Source organism: Amblyomma mixtum, chromosome 5 (assembly GCF_055824585.1).
Source record: "Amblyomma mixtum isolate Tamu chromosome 5, ASM5582458v1, whole genome shotgun sequence".
NCBI classification, from domain to species: Eukaryota; Metazoa; Arthropoda; class Arachnida; order Ixodida; family Ixodidae; genus Amblyomma; species Amblyomma mixtum.
In genome coordinates, this window is record NC_143016.1 from 47,898,393 (window position 1) to 47,918,618 (window position 20,226).

At 49.6% G+C, this 20,226-nt stretch overlaps 1 protein-coding gene across 2 annotated transcripts in view; it reads right to left on the reverse strand.

The window, feature by feature from the left end:
- The window catches only part of LOC149342021 (ADAMTS-like protein 4), a 48,396-nt gene that overhangs the window by 2,648 nt on the left and 25,522 nt on the right, over window positions 1-20,226 (reverse strand). For both annotated transcript variants that reach the window (XM_089544332.1, XM_089544330.1), the window contains exons 3-13: window positions 14,345-14,553; window positions 11,111-11,189; window positions 10,938-11,040; window positions 8,548-8,681; window positions 6,854-7,049; window positions 6,141-6,313; window positions 4,976-5,168; window positions 3,625-3,772; window positions 2,437-2,686; window positions 863-1,021; window positions 87-236 (exon numbers count right to left, since the gene is read on the reverse strand). In XM_089544332.1, coding sequence (XP_089400458.1) covers window positions 87-236; window positions 863-1,021; window positions 2,437-2,686; window positions 3,625-3,772; window positions 4,976-5,168; window positions 6,141-6,313; window positions 6,854-7,049; window positions 8,548-8,681; window positions 10,938-11,040; window positions 11,111-11,189; window positions 14,345-14,553 — 1,794 coding nt within the window. The remainder of the gene's footprint in view (window positions 1-86; window positions 237-862; window positions 1,022-2,436; window positions 2,687-3,624; window positions 3,773-4,975; window positions 5,169-6,140; window positions 6,314-6,853; window positions 7,050-8,547; window positions 8,682-10,937; window positions 11,041-11,110; window positions 11,190-14,344; window positions 14,554-20,226) is intronic.

A 20,226-nucleotide genomic window follows, 5' to 3' on the forward strand; every position in this document is an offset into this window, starting at 1 on the left:
GCATGACCTGCAAGCAATTCTGCCTGAAAACAGCAGATATGCAGAGAGAGTGTCACATAAATTTAGAAAGACATGTACAGGCTCACCTTTGACCAGGGGCCCACGAACCAGGTCCCTGTGCACAGCTCAAGGCATGGCTGCTGGGAGGAAGGCCTGTCGAGTACGTCGCACTCATTATGTCCGGGAACGCAGAACACTCGTCTCCTCTGCACACCGGGCACACACTTGACGGAGCACTGCGCCAGAGACGGTGGAACCATCCTGAGCCACACACACTCGCTCACTTGCTGCGTTGCTGTTTTCTGAGGACCATCGTATGCAATGCTGTATGCTGTACTAAACCTGCGAGACCTATGCCGCATGACGCGTTTCCCACAGTTGAAACGTCAGCAGGTTCAGAAACAGTTGGATTGAAATTGGGTCTAAAACTCGTGAACGTGCAGCAAGTGGCAGATATCACCATTGTCAAAATCAGTCAGCACACTGCAGGCCCAAAAGCCTCTCCAACAGACCTGCGACGAGACTGAGCAAATTTTCTAATCTAATCTCTCCGCATGACTGTACTACGCCACCACTGGCCTCGTGTTCCTTTCCTTCAAATCCACTTTGCCAATCAACAGACTATCGGTTATCTCCTGTGCCCATTACATGTCCCACCCATTTACGTTCGGTAATTTCTGTGTTCTGAAGCTATGACGCTGTCTCTGTCGATAATGAAGACATTAAGTACCTCATCAAACATCATCACCCGACCATCACCCTATCACATCTCTTCGAGGCGTCCCAGCCTGCCAAGCAGCTCGCGGTTTTGCTGCCGCTGACCGAGCGAGCTAATGTCGTCCATGAGTTTCAAGTTGCGCACCTCAGACCAGGCGGAGAAGTACCAGGCGCTCGAGCATGGGGGCATCTCGCACACCTCCTCGGTGCTGGGCTTCTTGGTGCCTCTGCAGGCCGACTCGTCCAGACCCGGTCCGCAGCTGACCTCCCTCTTGCGCAGACCTTTGCCGCACTCGCTGCTGCACTGCACGCACAGACAGATGTAGGTGTAGGTAGGTGTAGGTGTAGGTAGGTGTAGGTGTAGGTAGGAGTAGGTGTAGGCAGGAAGCACCGATACAGTCGAGGCAGCTAATACCGCGGCGTTATGTGATTAGTGACAATACAGACGGCTTCCGCTGCTTCGAAGCATCCCACTGTATCTCAGAACGCAGAATGTTCCGCGCTAGACTACAACTGTCTGCGAAAAAACGTCGCTAAAAACACTTTGCTTGGTAAGGGATCAAGCGGTAATTAGGAACGAAGCTTACTTTGGCATTTCGCAACGTTTTGCAGGTAAAGATTGCCGGAAAATGCTAGAGTATATTTATTTATTTATCATAATACCCAGCGCGCCAGTTTTTCCTCGGCATTGCAGTGGGAGGGGGGGGGGGGGGATGTTATTGCAAAGCACATTTCAGATGAAGATTCGTATGTGCATACATGTACGCTGAAAACAAGAGGTCATTTTTCTTTGCGACGCATTAAAATACAATTCAACAACAAACCGCAAAAAGTGAAAATGAAAACAAGACTCAAAGATGAAGCGGTGGAGCATACATCACAGGGCCGCGTTAATAGAGATCAAATTTTACATAGATAAATTTGCTGCTTGCTGCTTGTTTTTTAATGATGCTGCTTGTTTTTTAATCAAGTTAGTATTAATCTACCGGGGGTCCCGTGACAGTCGCTTGACTTTGGGACCCTCGCCTGTATACTGAATTTATGTAACCGATTTGTACTCAATAAATTCTTATCTTATCTTAAAAAAAAATAGCACTGATAAATACTTTACAGCAATTATGAGTAAAAGTTGTCATTAGACATAGTGGTGGCGATATCGCGGGGTAAACGGCTCCATTCCGAAATCAAGTTATGGGGCGCACACCTATGAGTGTTTTTGCATTGACTAGCGGTTAATCTACTGACAGAAATATTAGAACTATGAAACCATTTTATTAGAAAATGAAAAATCTTCAGGTGTCATGTAGTGTTTCCTATCAAGCCTTTAGAAGACAGCCTGTATCTTTACCTGATTCATTTATACCCTATTTTATTCGGGACCATCGCCCTTTGGTTTCTTTCCGCAAGAATTCCGTAAACTAAATGGGGTTTCCCGCTGATTTAAAATCCACTTCCAGGTAAGGCTACTGACAGAACTTATAGTGGTAGCGGGAGCGTGGAGTCGTTTGAGGCTGTGATGAAAGACAAAAACAGCCAACGTGAACTGAAATTTGGGATAAATTCGTTACATTATCGAGCCCCTCATTCATTCACAGCTGTTGGGGTGGTGGAATATCCTCCCAGAAGACGAGCGAACTCCGTCCTAATGAAAGCATCTAATGAAAGCAAAGATACCAGAATATTCGTGCTTGCGGCAGCGTTAGTGTTGGCTTGCACTACCTTTCCCCAGGGGCCGGTGTGCCATGTGGTGGCGCAGGGCCCCAGTTTGCAGGGTCGTACGGAGGGCGGCTTCTCGGCATTCGCGCTCTGTTGGCACGCCGAGTCTCTCAGGGCGCCGCCCCTGAGACCCACGCAGACCACGGTGCGGCGCTGGACGCCGTCTCCGCACGAGACCGAACACGCGGACCAGTCGGAGGTCACCTGCCAGCGCGGCTGGCCGTCCATATCTCCTATGCTGCCGCTGCGGGAGCTGCAGAAAAGAAGGAAGGAGGAAGGAAGAATGGAGAATGAAAAGAAAAGGTTAACGAAGGAATGAAAGACAGGAAATAACATTTCTATTTTTCACTGCCAATGCTACACTACACTGGGAAGATGAGGGACTCGTTGTAGAGGGGTCTGAATTAACTTCAATAAATTTCAACCACCCGGTGTATTGCACTTATTTGATTCATTTTATACGCACAAACAGGGCTGCACAAGGCTGTTGATGAAAAAGGGGAAAAACGTTGCTGGAAGGAAACATGACTTGCTTCAAGTTCCGTTGCAATTGCTGCAGCAGGGCGGAAAGCGCACTTTCGAACAATAACTAAAGAAAGGAAGAGAGCATCGCAGTATAATTTACTAAAAAATTACAATTATAGATCAGAATACATAAAAAATAGATTAATTACGAACGAAAAGGAGCAAACGAAAATCATGTTCAAGCTTATCACAGGGTAAATATACAAGAACGAAAGGACATAGTCATTAACGCAAAGACAAGCAGAATTATGTGCGTTGAAGAACAGGTAAGCACATCGATAACTAGCATCGAAATCGCACTACAAAAGCCCATTTAGGTCGCCCTCCGGCCGACGACCCTTTGTTAGCGATCGCGAGCTAACGTAACGCCGCTGGCAGTAAGGCACCATAGAGGGTAGAAACGTAAGCTGTCTTCTCCACATCAAGGGTCGTGAAGCAGTTAAGCCAGCTTTCAGCAAAGCTCGCCGCTCGGAGTCTGATGTCTCGTAATGTGATGGCTCGCAGCGTGGTGTCTCGCAGACGCGCCGCATGGCTGAGTGGTTAGGGCACTCGGCTACTGACCAAGAGTTCCCGGGCTAGAACCCGACTACGGCGGCCACGTTGACACCGTTGACACCGTGTAGACGTAGAAGCGAGAAAGACCTAGCGCAAACAAGGCACGCTCACCGGTCGGTCGGACAGGGCTGTGTGTTGCACGGCACCGGTTGTGAAGGAGTCGGCGGCATCCTGGGCGGTGCCAGGTTCAAGCAGAGATCCTCAGGCACTGGCGCTCCACTCGAGGCCAGAACACAGCTCGCCATCATCTGCTGGATCCCTGCAGCACGTTATGCAACCGCAACAGTTTCTCATGCCGCTACTTTGGTCGTTGCTACTTCGCACTTTTGTTCAGCAGGTTCGGCGTTGTGTGCACCTCTAAATTCAAAGAGGTGCTCGAAAAATCTTGGTTGCCCTCTACTGCGTTTATTTCAAAGCGTTATCTTCTGTGCCTCGTGCAATTTTAAGGTGAGTTTAGTTGAAATTAAACTGCAGAGATTTCTGGTACAAGGAAAGAGCGTAGAATATTCAGAAGATGCAAAACAATTACATAGGAGAAATTCATAGCCAAAGCAAACTGAACAGATAAAAATAATATTTTTTGCGTCCACTTTAACACGCCTTACAATGACTGCTTCATTATATCTCCCATAAATCACAGCGGTACACCCAGTACTGCACAAAAATTGCAAGAATCTGGCTGTCGGCTAATAAAGGCTTGCTTTCAGAAACGTTTTAGCCACCAAGCATAAAGCAAACAAGAATTTCACATGTGGGCTCGCGTCTCACAAATTTCCATTTCCATAAAATGGGCGTTTCACAATACCGCACTATCCAGTGCGCTCACTCTCCAATTTCAGAAGCCTGTAACGAGTGGAACCACGTGTCTTCCCCAGCCGCCACGATAAGTGATACAGCCGCGTCTAGGATTGTCCCTGAACAATACAATTTATCCCAGTCCTTGTCTGTTGCGGTTACTTAACTTTCCAATTCTAATATTCTTTTTTTATATATATATATTTCACCCAGCGTAGGAGTTGGTGGCATTCGGGCGTGGCTGGAATCAGGCTTAAATTGTGTGAAACATCAGGGGGGGGACTCTGCATTTTTCTCGTCTAAATAGGTGGCACGGCGTTTTTTCTTTTGCTTTACACTTCACTAGCGAGACTTCAAGCACTTGCCAAGAGTCAAGGGTTCTAAACTTTTTTTTCTTCCAACTCATATTCTCTACCTGTGCCGAAATGAACAAGGTGATAACGGAATAAACCACAGTTGATAGCTTGTTGAAACTGATAAAATTAGAGTTCTGCTTGCTGTCTTGCTTTCCTTTTTCAAAATCATCACCCTCTTAAACAAGTATAGTTGAAGAAGATAAAAGCGCTATTTCATTCTATTTGGTGTGTAACAAATGTAGCAGTTTGGTATAAAGAATATGTGACTTATGAGGGCCAAATGGCTCGGCGCGTGGCTCTCCAGCGGTCACCTGTGCCGCAGGTCTTGCTGCAGGCGAGCGCCACCTGCCAGCGGTAGGGCCCCGTCTCGAGGACGGCGCGGGAGCGCAGGAACTGGCCGCCCTGCGGAGGGCCGTCCGCCGGAGTCGCAGCGCCCTTGTTGGCCACGCGGCTGCTCACGCTGTAGCGGAACTTGACGCCCGGGTTCGGACTGCGGAATACCAGCTGCACGGACGCAGAAAGAAGAGCTGCGACACGGTTGGGACCAAGTGATCCGATAATGACTGATGGCCTTTAGACGCTCAAAGGATACGGCGCCTGTTTTTGCCATCAGTACTTGCATCTACTGCATGGTGGCGGGACTGCGGGCTGCGACCACTGCTCCAGGAAGTGGCCTAACAGTTGCAGGCCCTCGATGGCTACATCCATTTGCCTTATGCCAGTCTGTGCGATGACCGCTGTCTACGACTGCAGTGCCAGAAGTTGCGTCAGGCGGCGCCTCGAGTTGGTTCTTCTCAGTTCTCGCGGAGTCCAGTAAAATTAAAATCACGCATATGGACACACATATTCAAGACCTGCTCGCACGCACAAATATTCACCGTCTGAATTACCAGCAAGATAGATTTCGCAGTTGAACCTAGCTAAGAAAGTATTGATTTAAAGCGTGAAGGTAAGGTAAAAACATAAAGGTGTTGTATGACCGGCATAATTTCAAGAGCTTTGCAAATATTTCATTATTCGGTGACGTGCTTTTCGCGAAGCCTCCTTGTGTTGCAGCAGACATGGAGTTCTCAACAAAATTCTTCTCGGTTGATTATTCTTTTGTTCTTTCTGCTGGTATATCAACTGCATGCGACAACAAAGATGATCGTTAACAAGCAGTGCCACTTGATGGATCTGGTCTCGAATTCTGGGTTGACTTACAGGTAAAAGACTGAATCCACGAAAAAATCGCAGGAAAATACGGCCCCTGCTGTTCCTATGCACATGTGGATGTCTGACGTCTAATGCTGACGTATCAGGTTACATGCTGTTAACATGCCTGCACGCTGCACATATATCAGGCAACAGTAGCATCAGGCATCACCGCCATCAGAAACCAGGCGTTTGGCGTCAGACCTCAGGCGTCAGGCATTATGAACATTACACGTGAGACATATATGCGGCAGCTAGCGCGTGTAGCACTCGACTGCGTACCATGAGGTGGACCACCCTGGCCAGGGGTCCCTTGGCCTCCAGGGTCTGGGCGCCGGTGTGCCTGTGGACGCGGTAGAAGAAGCGGGTGCCGGCGCCCGCGTACACACCAGCGGGATCCCACGTGCTGGCGTTGCCGTTCAAGATGAAGCGGCCGCTCTCGGCATCCCTCACGGCTGCGCGCACCGAAAGCGAATCAATTAATTAATCAATCAATCAATCAATCAATCAATCAATCAATAAATCAATCAATCAATCAATCAATCAATCAATCAATCAATCAATCAATCAATCAATCAATCAAATAATGTTATATCTTTATATCTATTTTTACTACCATGCAGAACAACAGAGGTACCTGATAAGAGGCACCTATTTAAGTCTAGTATGCAGTTTTGGAAGACTGTAACATGTATGGTCTCCGCACTTCCGGACCAATTTTTTTTTTTTTTTGCATTCGCTACGGACCTCTGGAAATCTTGCACAACCACATGTACTTACAAGGCAATACCTAGATACGCTTGAGGGAAGATAATGGCCAGAAAAACGAAAGCGCAGGGGGAGTGTGAGGAATGCTATTTGATATAATGCAACCTCAGGGAAGTCATAGATGCCCCCTTGAGTCCTCAGTTACTCTCATCGGGCACTATTAAACAAGGAGGTTTTGGGGTTCGTGTCACTACTGCTCATTTTGACAGAAGACGGAGAGCTCTCACCAAGTCGGTTTCCTTCGGCCGTCGCCACAAGGCTGGCGGCCCCCCTGGGGATGGCCGCGATCACCTCGTAGTCCTTGGACAGGTTGCGCAACGTCAGCAGGCCCGAGAAGGTGTGGCACGTACTGTTGTCGCCACCGCACACGCCGCACAGGTCGGCGCTACGCCGCGACCCTACCACGCCGTCGCAGCCCACGCCCTGCAGGGGGCGACACAGGCGACCATCGTCACTGTCACTACGAGCAGCAATGCGATTTGAATAGCTCTGTTTCATTCGTCTACTGTCTATTCCGTTTAAAAATTTTTTTTTGCTAACTGGCCACGTTCGTTTATCTTATACTACCTTAAGCCCGTTGTGCCGTTGGGCAGGACACTTTATTTTTTATTATATTTTTTCTGCCCAAACTAATATCTGCTTCTGTATGCTGTTCCGATCAGAGTCATGCAACATTCTGCACGGACACTGGGCAAAGTTTATTAGAAACGAAGCATTTGAAAGAAAGAGCCTCATCTTCCGCAAAGCATTTCTGCGGGAACGCTTTAAACATTTTCTCACCTTCGGTATTCAAAAGAACTTGTAGACGGGCTAGACGGGTTTACGTTTTAAGAAGCATTATAGCGCATACACTGCTTGTCTGTTCTATGCGTTTTAATGCTTCCTGGAATATTCACCCAACCCAACAGAAGCAAAATCACTGCCACACGTCAATGACCTAATTAGCCGTGGGTTCGATCATAGGCTCGATTAGTGAGGCTAGTTTTATCCAGCGCGCCAGTCCATAATTATAGCCAAGAACATGATAGCCCGATGACGGTAGCGAAAGGGGCTAAGGGGACTTACATTCACTGAGATTGCTTGAGAACGTTTTTGAATTTAGCAACGCACTCTACAGGTGCCCTCGATTCATAAAACATCGACATTTCTCAGAAAATGCAGGTTCCGAAAGAATCCCAACGCAGTTTATTCGCTGGAAACCACGCACGAAACTAACTGTTCGTGATATTTTTTGTTTCTGCTAAAGCAAGATTTTAAGTTACCCATTTCGCAATCAAATAGCGGCACGTGGCCATATTTTGTAGTAGCGTTTTTCTCAGTCACTTTTCTTTTTTTTTCTTCACGTAACATCCAGCACATTCCTGCATTCTAGAGAGCGAAACGAATGATTTGGAAAGAGTCGTAGCAAGAGTTGAAAGAAATCTCTAGAACACCCGGAAATACATGGCGTAACACTTTTCGGCACGCATACGGTTCGCGTACAAAGCGCGACCCGCACGCTCGCAGCCTTGAAGGACGCACCGTGCAAATAACGCCCCGCATTCAGCGCACAGCGAAGGAACGAGTTCGGGTAATTAGGTCGTAAGTGTTCGTAACGAGCCTTGGCAGCGTCCGCTGCCGTACCTATATACCCACCCAGCGTCACGCTTATTGGCAGCCTCGCGTTTTTCAAATTAACTCCGCACACGCCCGCCAGAACACATGGCCCCCGAGACGCGACGCGCGCTTCGCTTGACATATGGGGTGTTGTTCAACGCCTCGAAATAACTGAAACCACAGACGAAAGGCTTCAAAGTGGCTGCCGGAAGAAGCACTGCTTCGAAAAGGGGAAGGGAGAAATGGGAAGATGAGGGGGGAAGGATCGACCGCGACCATCGTCGTCACGAGTCTCAAACATGCATGCAGCGGAAGGCTCACTCACCAGGCAGCTCCCAGTGATGCAGACGCGGTCGTCCAAGTCCGTCGAACAAGGGGTGCCGTCTCTAACCAGCTTGGCCAGGGTGGCGTAGAAGCGATGGCCCACCGGCTGACAATGCAGCTGGCAGTCGGCCGGAGCTGCGTGAGGAATCGCCTCAGCAACGACATTGTTCATGTTTCTCATTTGGCGCGCGCGACATTCCCTCGGCTCGGGTTGGCACAAGGGCGCGCGCTTGTTGGCCGCTGCGCGTACGCGTGTATAGTTAATGGGCTCGCTTGTCTTGGCACGCGCAGACTATTGGGCGGACGGCGGCGCGAGGCGACGCCGCGTGCTCTGAGCGCGCTGCGCATCGTCTCAGCTAGTTGACCGAACGGCGAGTCGCGTGCCCTTGTGCGCTATGCGGACTGCTATGTCGTGTCGCGCGTCGAGGGTGACGCGTCCGTAAACAACGCATCCCGGGCAGCACTAAGCCGGGCCGCGTATCAAGGCGTTCTCTGAGTGGAGAGACACGCGAGCGGAGAAACATGCAAATTTGGCGCGCGGAGTGATGGAGATTTAGTTCGTGTTTGGAGCAGAGATGGGGCTGACCCACATGTCTGGTTCATGCGCGAGTTAAGTGGCGTCTCTGTCGTTCTGGTTGGGCCACAGGGTGGAACGATGATTTGCATAAAGGATGATTCATTGTGGTTGGAAGACTCGAGCGCATACCATTATTATATCTGACTTTCTTTTGAGAGCCCTGCACGCAAAACGCCCATAATCGGCAAGTCTTGGCGTTATCTCACTTTACCTACAACAAGCAGCTGTAACAAAAGACTCTCGTCGTAACTGAATAAACGGTATATCTGCTGCTTATACACTATTCACACACTATTCCTCCCTCGTTTGCAATCACGCGGGAAAGAAGGTGTAGTACTTTGCATTTCGTTTACTTTGTTGTACTAGTTACTTTGTATACTAGTTGTCTGTATACAATGCAATACAGATTGTATTGTATTGTATTGTATTGTATTGTATTGTATTGTATTGTATTGTATTGTATTGTATTGTATTGTATTGTATTGTATTGCACTCTCTAAGGTGAAACCATTCGTATACTTGTCTCTATTGGTTGTTGCTCTGAAAGACTGAATGTTAAAGTTCATAGGACTTTCATTGCAATCGAAAAAAAAAGGCGGGGGGAGTCGAGTTCATTCGTGTGGCTGATACATTTTCCGCGGCTTTCTCTTGCCGGATCCCTCCCCTTGAATGGACTGCGCGTTTGAAAACAGCCCAAACGCACGCCACATCAGTGCAGGCAACCTACCAGCCATAGTCACCGCTTTTCCCTGCTCGCCTGACTCACACATTCACGACGAAGAGTGAAATGATCGGCCGGCAGTGTTGGCTCCAGTTTGCAGCACATGTTGTAAGAGGGCGACCTGAGCAGCTCGGATGAATCATCCCCTTGAGTGGTTGTGCGCACGGACGCAGCATCCACATCTCAGCCACACACATACACACGCAAAGGCACGCAAGAGCGCGAACCAATCCGCGCGCAGAGGGCCGAAAGAAAGCCAGTGGCGCGCTGCCAAGATGGCCCCCAGCCTGCCGCTCTCATGCTGATAAGAGCGAGTCGTCGACCGGCACCAGTGCTCGCACCCCCTTCTGACCGATAGAGGACGCCACGCAACGAATAAACGAGCAAAAGGGGGCCACCAAAGCAATTTACGATTCCTCGAACGCGCACCCCGCAAGCTAGGGTTGCGAGACCGAGCGCAAGGCCGCACTGCCTTCTTCTCTGCTGTTGCTGCAGCGGCTTCATTGTCCTTCCGTGGTGCTCTGCTCGAGTGCTTCTGACACTCTGCACGACCGCGAATCGCGTACTTCCGTGCCGGGACGACGACTCGCGCTTAAGTGACGGCTACTAGCACGCTTGACGACCGCGCTTTGAATGTTGCGCTCGCTTGCCGAGAGGAGGGCTCCAAGACTGGGCAAGTGGATAGGAGGGTCTCGTACTCATGCATCACTCACTAAAGAGTTCGCAGTGCCATTCATGGCATCGCACTTCCTGGTGCTTAGCTATCTTTTGCCACGGCCTAGTCTGTACTACATGCAGGCGAACCTGATCTTGCATTATTCCAGTTTTTGCTGTGCTTCTCATGGTGCCCATGTACAGCTGATCAATACGACGTGCTTGTTTGTGAAGTGGCCTAAAAGAGTAGGAAGAGTCTAAGTAAGGAGAGAATGGTAGATCCTGCACCTCAGTTAAATTATAGAACAAAGCTGAATTGGCTCGGCAACACCAAAGCAACACAGAGAACTAACGTGAGCATTGGTCTCAATTTGTAAGCTGAAAAATGCTAACTGTATACAACAGCGCTCTCTTGGCGAAACCAGCAGAGTGGACTTACCCTTGACGAACATTTTCCACGCGTACTTCTTGCCTCCGAAACTCATGTTGTCGAAGGAAGAGCACTGCTCTTGTCTCGGGTCGGTTTCGTCCGCGCTGCACGGCTACAAGGGCGTGAAAGGAGGAGATTGATGTTATTCCCACATCGGTGAGAAAACTGATCAATGTGCGCACCTCAAGACCGCAGACGCGATAGCGTTTAGCGGGACCACGGCATCGACCAGCCTTCTTGCTGTTGCGGACCCGTTGATGCCTGCAAGTAGACAGCAAGGGACGAGGGCGGAAGTGTTGTAACATCTTAATTTGATGATTCAGAATTCCTTGCAAGTGTGTTCTCAGAGCAAGGCAGTCTAATAGGAGGCGATATTTCGATGAAGGAGTTCAAAAATCTGTCCAAATAACAGGCCACAGACAAAGACACTCTGGTGTTGAAGGAGCAAATTATATTTTCTCAGACCTGGTCGGCTCTGCGCTGCTGTACTACTCACTAAGTATAATGAACAAATCAGCCCAAACCAGATATTTGAGGAAATTTCACTATTTTGCTTGAACAAATTATTTGCCCAGCTATTCGCGGTATTTACCTGCTTCGTATTAATCCCGTGACGTTGAAACCCCTGAATTATGTGTTTTTTTTTGTGCCCTGCTTCGTACCAGCCCCATCTATACAGCAGCACAGCAGTTTAAGCCCCAGTAAAATTACAACGTATACGCTCGTTTCCCAAACCGAGCAATTCAGAGAGAGCTCTCATAAAAGTCGTCAGTATCTTTTTGTTATCTCTGTGTCTCTTTACCTCCTTCCTTAATCCCTTACCTCACGGAAAGGTCCAGGTGCCCACCTACTGCACTACTACAACCGAGCCTTTCCATATGAATCTTATACTGAATCCAGTGCGAATCCAAGTGTGAAGCCTCTCCAGCGTGGATAGGCGGTGCTGCTATCTCCGAGGTACCCGCCTTATACGCAGCCAGCGTGAACGCATGGTGGCGCAGCATAAAGACATGCACCTGAGCCTGTGGGGAAAGGAATAACGCATCTGACTACAGATCAGAAGGCTCCAGGTTCGAATCTCGGTAGCCTCGTTTTTATTTTACGGCTGCGTGCAAAGGGTGGTAAAGTGTGTTGCGGCCATCCGTGGTGACACTCGGTCCAGGAAAGTCGCTGCTACAGCTCTCGCTGCACAAAACCGCGGAAACGCGACAGCTGCGGGCACGTATATAGTGTATGAGCCTAGCGCTGCCGAAAGCGTTTCAAGCGCCTGTTGCCGGCCGCCGCGCTTAGTGCTACCCCAGCACGTATACCAGTCACGGGCCCTAATTGCCAGCGCGGGCCGGCGGCGGGGAATCGAGGCCGTGACTCGCGGCTTTCCAACCTATGCGTGCGGGTCGTCGACACTCGAGTCCCTGCAGAAAGGCCCGGAGGGGGTAAGGAAGCGAGGCTGGCGGCATCGGGCGCGCCCCTTGATGAAGAAGGATGCCCGTGAACCGCGCTCTACGAGGAGCCGCCAAAGGGGGCAACCCTTTGGACACACTCGACCCGCTCGCCCGGCTGCGATCGTGCGGAACCGGCCCTTCTTTTCACTCTAAACGTGCCCGGCGCGCCCCCGTAAACGCCGGCCGCTTTTCTAGACGCTAACGACGCGGTTAAGAGTAGTTTTCTGGCGTCATAGGGCAAGTGAGGCGGTAAGGGGCTGCCCCGCGGCAGCTAAACGTGCTTACTCCTCGCCAAAGGCGACACAGACGCCGGAAGTCGCGTGAAAGAACCAAGTTGGCGCCGTACAACTCGCTCTTTTGCATTCACAATCACGCGCTGTCTTCATTCTGCGCGGCCTTGAGCAAAGCGAATCACGAGCGTCGGGTAATGAACATAAGTTGCGCTGGCTTAGCGAGAGCCTTCAGTTCTATCGAACTTGCCCCCCCCCCCCCCCCCCCCCCCCCACACTGTTGCGAAGCAGCGCGCCTCGAGAAAGCACATGCGTGCCACTACTTTCTAATAAATAATATAGACATATAATATACACACACACACCAGCTGTCACAGCTAAATGGAACCATGTTTTCAAAAAAGACGTAGTGTTCTATGGTTCTAGGGGAGTGAAACCAACTCAGTGTTGCTGGGAGTCGTGTGGCATAGTGTGCAGTATTTGTTTTGGTCCGCAAAGTCAGTTAATTAGTTATGGCTAAGTAACTAACTTTTCAGATACCGGCTTGATGAAAAGGGTGTAAATTCGAAAGTTGTAGACCACCTTGAAAAACAGGTGGGTGATATGTTTGCAACAAGGAACCGTTTACGCAGCTTTCATTACCGGCCCTGAAGAGAAAGCGTTCGGAATTCAAAATGTACTGCTTGGCAGCGGTGCTACTTGAGCGCCCCAAAGGAGATCTCGGAATGAAAAAGCTGTTTATTTCATATCCCGCACCCAGCATAAACGCGAAGCCCTTTCGGAGACAGCGTCCCGGAGAAAAGCAGATTCTTCATATCACCACTCTAAAATAGTAGATTTTTAACACTGCTCAGTCTTTCTGACTGGTAAAAAAAAGCTACGTAATTGGTACCTTGTCGTAGGCAATTCAGGCGGCTCCTTTTAAAGTGGTCTGCAGCTTTCATATCGAACATTTTTTTCTGAAGCCAACATTTATAAAGTTAGCTGCTTACCCTTAACTAATTAACGAACTGCAGACAAAAAAAAAGATACTGCAGACTAGGCCACACGGCTTTCAGCACTGAGTTGATTTGACTCTTCTTCTCAGCAAACATGGCACGCATAGGAGGCTTCGTCTTTCTTAAAGGACAATAGACACCAAATGTTTGCTCGCGTGTTCAGTTATTTCTAATGATGTGCTAGACTTTAATATGCATAGATCACACCTTGATATTCACCTACAAGCGCTGAATAATTTATAATTGACTTTTTTTTTCTTGACGCTGTTTAGCTTTCGGTTTCATCCACCGAACGATGACTGTGACTTGTGATTGTTCTTTAGGGCACGTGAGGCACGTAAATGAAATGTAGTTGCTGATACGTCGTTTGCTGTCATTGCAGACCTTGAAGCGGACTGGTTTAAGTGTTGTAGTGAATTAAAACTATTACAGCTCAGTGTTTATATTGCAGTTCTACCCTTATTTCAGCGTTAACAGTGTAAATAAGTATATAAACTTCATAGAGCCGCAAGCGGAGGTCGACGGTGGCGCCATCTTGGTGGGAATTTAGAAGGCTGACGTAAGAATCACGCTGTACCTAACTCACAGATGTCATGTGGCATTCAGCATGAAACATCTTATGATGTATTGATTCAATGGTACCGCCCTGTAATAGAAACTTCTGACGAGCGAAAGGTCTTGCGTCGTTATAAAAGGCCGTTACAAAAAGAAGGATATTTTACGGGTGAAGGGACAGTTCCGCTCACCGCGGAGGTCTTCCAAGGCAGCGCCGCGTCTGGTAGGACAGACCGCTCCCGCACGACCTCGAGCACGGAGACCAGGGGCTCCAGCTGGTCCAACTGCGGCTGAGGGTAGCTCCTGCTGTTTCTGCCGTGGGTAAAGACTGCGCGCTGCTGCCGCCTTGGGTGCTGATGCTGCGCCGACGCAGTTCTGAGGACCTCGACGCTGATGAATCCTGTAAGGACGGACGCAAGACAAAGTGACCGTGAAGAAAGAGAGTTTTGCATTCTAAAAAAAAAAAAAAGGAATAAAAGAGTCCAAGCAAGAGTCCGAGACTCTCATTTCCATCTCCAACTGCACGCTCTAAACAAGCAATAGCAGGGAAGATAGCTCACACAAAGCAGTCTTCGGAAGGTACACTCGTAGAGCCTTCTGAAAAACCATCACGTGTGTTCAAAAACTTGACCCCTTTTGGAAAAAGACCTTAGTCCCACGTAAAGCAGGCTTTTTGAACAGAAGGCCATCTTTATGCGCCTTTTGCTTGCTTTCTTTCTTTTTTCAGTAGACAGCATGTCTGGGAAGATTGTTTGGTTTATTGGGGTTTAATGTCCCAAAGCGACTGAGGTTAGGCTATGAGAGACGCCGTAGTGAAGGGCTCCGCAAATTTCGACCCCCTGGAGTTCATTAACGTGCACTGACATCGCACAGCACACGGGCCTCTAGAATTTCGCCTTCATCGAAATTCAGCCGCCGCGACCGGGATCGAACCCGCGTCTTTCGGGTCAGCAGCCGAGCGCCGTAACCACTGAGCCACCGCGGCGGGACCAGCATGTCGGGGAAGAGCAAGCCACCTCATGCTGTCATGTTATGTGCGCAAAAATTCTCTCTTCTTCTTGCTCGATCTTCCTTTCGGTCTCAGTATGTCCAGCCATTGAAGGTGAATTACACCAGTGTCATTAACCCGACCACTTTTGACGCACTGTGAAAAAGGCGCCGCTGATTTTTTTTTTTTCGCAAAGCATATCAGTCCAGGATCAAATAAAGTATTCTCCTTCTACATCGTTAGAACCAACCAAGCGTCCGTAGTAACCAAATACTTCAACTCCATTTTCGCACAACTGATGATTTTCTAAGCCCTCATGTAAATTCCATTCACGCGCTCCAAATGACTTACCTATGGGCGTCACCACCGAAGGTTAAATGAACGTGTATAAAATCCCACGACCGGTGCGGCATATTTTCAAGTCCTTTTGCAGCCCGTTCCGTTACTTCCACGGCTTCAATGCTTCGTATAATCGGTAATCTGGCCTCTCCTATACATGTTATTTCAGCACGCCACCGTGTCAAAGCATAACTCTAGTTTGCCCCAGATTCTCTTCAGCAATATGCCCTTTTTATCCAGCGTGCACTTGAGATACCACCCGTAGAGTCTGTTTAGTGACTACAAGGAATTATTGCCTCCCGACGTGTGGATACGAAACAGAAAAAAACACAAAAAAAGGACACACACACTCACACAATGAGCACTGGAATTTTCTTGGACATCCCATGGACGTCCTAAACGTCCACAGGACGTCCAAGAGAGTTTCAATGGCCATTGGGACACACACACACACACACACACACACACACACACACACACACACACACACACACACACACACACACACACAATGAGCACTGGAACTCTCTTGGACATCCCATGGACGTCCTACACGTCCACAGGACGTCCAAGGGAGTTTCAATGCTCATTGGGACACACAGACACACTAATTGCACATTGCACTAAAACCATTATAATACGGGACGCTTGTGCGTGGCGATTATTAGGGCGTCCGTAATCCGCTATACCCGAGTGCTGCCGCTTCTGGGGCAGGAGGCTGTAATGCGAGCGGCTCGCGTGAGCACAGACCCTTTTCGGCGCCGCCGCCGCTGTGACTGCTGCTGCGACGGACGGCGGCGTGTTCCGAGTAATCTCCTCGCTCCCCTCCTCCCCGGGTCTCCTACTTTCTTGCCGGCGGCGCGCGTGCCGCCTGGGCGCAACGTTTGTAGAGGAACAGCCCGTCGCCTCGCGTATGCAAACGGGCATCGCTCTCTGGCGAAGGCCTTTGTGCCCGTGTCTCTGTATACATAATGCACGACGTGCGCCGACGCCGCACCGGCTGCTGCTGCTCCTGAGGGGAACGTATACCGCTCCGTGTGTGTGTGCCCGCCACTGCAGATTCGCCCCCAGGAAGCGACCCTACCATCATCCGTATAGTCGCCGAATGGGAAGGAAAAAAATTAAAGAGCGGCTGAGAAAGAGGATAGAAGGGGGCGGAACCACTGCTTCGACCACACCTGTGTGCATTGCCTTCAACTAAATTTATTTATTATTATTATCAACTGAGCAGTGACTGCGATTGTTCGCATGGCGATAGCATGACGGCCTATGAGTCCGGATGCACACAGGTCGTCGTATATGCGGTGATGATGGTGATTGTGATTTTTTTTGGCCCAAGGACATATGGGGCCAAAGAGTGCTATGGCACAAGGTGTTTTCATTTTCACAAGGCACGGTCAAAGAAAGACCCACTTCCTAAGCATTTCACCGTAAAGAAGCCGAGCACCAGGCCAGGGGAAAGCTTGTATCCATTGTATGACTGCGGAGTTCCCGGCGGCACTGGGGATCGAACCTCGCACCTCACACATGCGAGGTGGGTGCTTAAACCACTAGGCCACCGCTGGGAGCTCTTCGTACATGTGGAGATCACTTGGTCTCAAGGTGGCACCTGCGTACTTAGCAGCTTAGAAAAGTCACGCAGGGGGTGACTTCTTATAAGACGCTGGCCAGTCACACAATGCCGGTCTTTAGCGCGAAAGAAAAGAAAAAACTCCTTGAATTGAAGTTTTGAGACCTTGGCGAATCCATGTGCAATATAGGGACAGGGACTATATAATGATTTTCGCGCGCAAGATATCGGTTCGGCTTTATCTGTAGAGAGCTTTAGGGGGGGGGGGGGGGGGGGGGGTGCAGGCTATCGTTTCAAGGGGCAGGAATACAGGGGGGATGGGGGGGGGGGGGGAGCCAGTGCGCATGCGCTCTGCTATTCCCCGAACCGACAGGGTCCCCTATTCTAAAGCTCGCTATTATCTCATAACAACTCAAGAACGAAGCAGCAAGTGCCCCTCAAAGGACGCGCCCCAGCCAATAGCGTCGACCGACTCTCCCCGTTAACTGATATCCTTGGACCTGCTAGCATGACTTCGCAGAGTGTGGCAGATGAAAGGAACTGAAGCAAGGCTTAATGGGATTAACCACGCTCAAACTTTTGGTATACAATTGCAGCTAGCAAACGCGATCCTAGTAGCAGAGCTTTTAAAACTGTGTTAACTCTTTCACACGGACAATGATGAAATCAGAGGTCATTGTTACCCAGGAATGTGTCTCAAATGAAACGCATAACGCTCGCGGAAGCGGCCCCGCAGCACACATTCACATCACCAGCCTGTGCTGCAAACATAACCCGGCGTCTTGAGGGCATGGTCATTCGTCACCCAGTCCAAAGCCCCATTCGAGTAAAGCAGTACGTTGCAGCAAACTCTGCCGATCAAATTACTCCATTTGTTTCGCTGACAGGTGTATTACTTTCGCTATGCGTCGTTACTGTCACGCCTGGACGGCTTGCGTCATTAACTTCCGCAAGCCACTCGAAGGCCTTTTCTCTGTTCTCAAATCGCTCTGTCTCTGGGTGGGGGTCGCTATGCTCCGGAATACCGCCGGCCCATTCACCACGAAGACATGCGGAAATTGACGGCTTTTCTGAAGGCACAGAGAACGGCCTTGTGCCGAAAGAAACTAGCTCGAACTTGACCACAGCGAGCGCAGCCGATCACGACGAGTGAGTGCACCATTAAAAAAGGGAAAAATGGAAAGGCTTCAAAGAGAAGAGAGGGAAGAAAGAAACAGTCGGAAGAACAAGGTTAAAGAGTCTGATCTTGAGAGCGTAGTGAGGGCGGCCTCACGAGTCCTACTTGAATTACAAGGCGCATCGTTGACAGAGCGACGAGAAAGCTGAGCTCTTCATCGTTCCGCCCGAGCGCCACACGCCACGGGCGGCGCACAGGGGGAGAGAGAGTGAGCAGCCGCTTTTCGCAGGACGTCATCCGTCTTCATCCTGTCTTGGTGTTTTTGGCGCTCCCCTTTTTGAGGCTCTTCCCGGTGTGCGAGCGGAGTCAGTTGTGAGGAGCACCAGAGATGCGCGTATTCCACTCTGGTCAGCGGTTACGTAGCAGGAGGAGCAACCTCATGAAGCTTTATTCGTCTGTTTGTTTTTTGTTCTTCCGCGACCTTCAAGAGCCCCTGAGCAACTGAAACTCATCTGGAAAAAAAACTAAGATGGCTCCAGCGGTGATTGCGGTTGTCATTAATGTGGTGCAGCTTGAATACTTGAGAGCGAGTTTCAAGGGCCTGCGGCAGGCCGTCGCTTCTATACAGATGTACAGTCATGAGCAATATGAAAGGGAACAATGTTAGAGCATTCATTTATTAATTACTCCATAACTATGCATGACAAGCGCAGCCTTTTCTGGTTACTAGCTAGTTTTCCATTTCAAGTATAAAATTGGTAGAGGTTTAATGTATAAACCGAGTAGACGTGCGAGAACAGGTGTTAATTCCTTAACTGGAGGGGGAACTTAAGCTCCGCCTTAAGTACGGTGCACGTACGGTGACAAGATTCGTGGTCGGTGTCGGTGAGCATATAAGTGCATTTGCACTAATATTCAAAACCTATTCGCGAATTTACTGGAGAAATAACCAGAATCCTAACAATATTGGTCAAATGTTAAGGGGAATCCCCCAAGGTGGAGTAGATTTGTAGTAAGGGAGTAATTACTCATTGACAGCCACCCGAGCGCAGCCATACGGCTACAAAGGAGAGCTATACAGCTTTCTCAGAAACTTCATAGTTAAAGAAAAATTCGTCCTGGTCCGGGGTTCGAACCCGGGACCGTCGCTTCAGCGGAGCAGTCACTCTACCAACTGAGCTAACCGGAACGGCAAGCATATGGTAAGGCGAGAGAGAACGCTCCGGTGAAGCGGTGGTCCCGGGTTCGAACCCCGGTCCAGGACGAATTTTTCTTTAACTACGAAGTTTCTGAGAAAGCTGTATAGCGTTCCTTTGTAGCCGTATGGCTGCGCTCAGGTGGATGTCAATAAGTAATTACTCCCTTCTTACAATACTAAAAAAAGTGCGCAAAGCCTATATTCCCTGTCATATTGTTCACGACTGCACTTAAGAGCTATCTTCTTGGCTCCTGTCTCCAGAACGATGTTCAGGCGTTTTCGGCGTTGATTTCCTTTGCAACATCCCAGGCTTTTTACTACGCCGATGCCTTTGGTTCTGCGACACTCTGATAGAAGATAGTTCCGTGAACTTTCTCAGCGTTTTCTTTCTCTTCACTATGTTTATTTTTACCTGTACAGGATGCCTCCTCCTCACTCCGCAGCCAACTGGTACGGAGAGTATAAAGGGACAGAGTAGATTGAGACCCTAGGTTGGGACTCTCCCGCACCACTAATGTATCGCGGGTAAGTATAAAGGGTATGGTATAAAGTAGGAGCCCGGCGCGTAAAGGCAGCGAGGGGTCGGGGGAGTTCGGTGAGCGCCTGTGGCTGCCAGAGAGAGACCGCCGCACTTCACTCATTCGATTGAGGACGTCCGGTGGCGAGCGGGTTACGCTGCCTCCTTCCACTCGGAGAGGGGAACACGCTCGAGCAATGGGCGTCGTTTACGGGGCCCCCTGCGACGGAAGATGCGCTCGCCGTCCTTCGCTCTCGCTGCCTTCACGGAGGCAGAGTTCCACGTGATCGATAGTCAATGTACCAGATAGAAGGAAGAGACACTACAGGGATGTGAAGGATGCG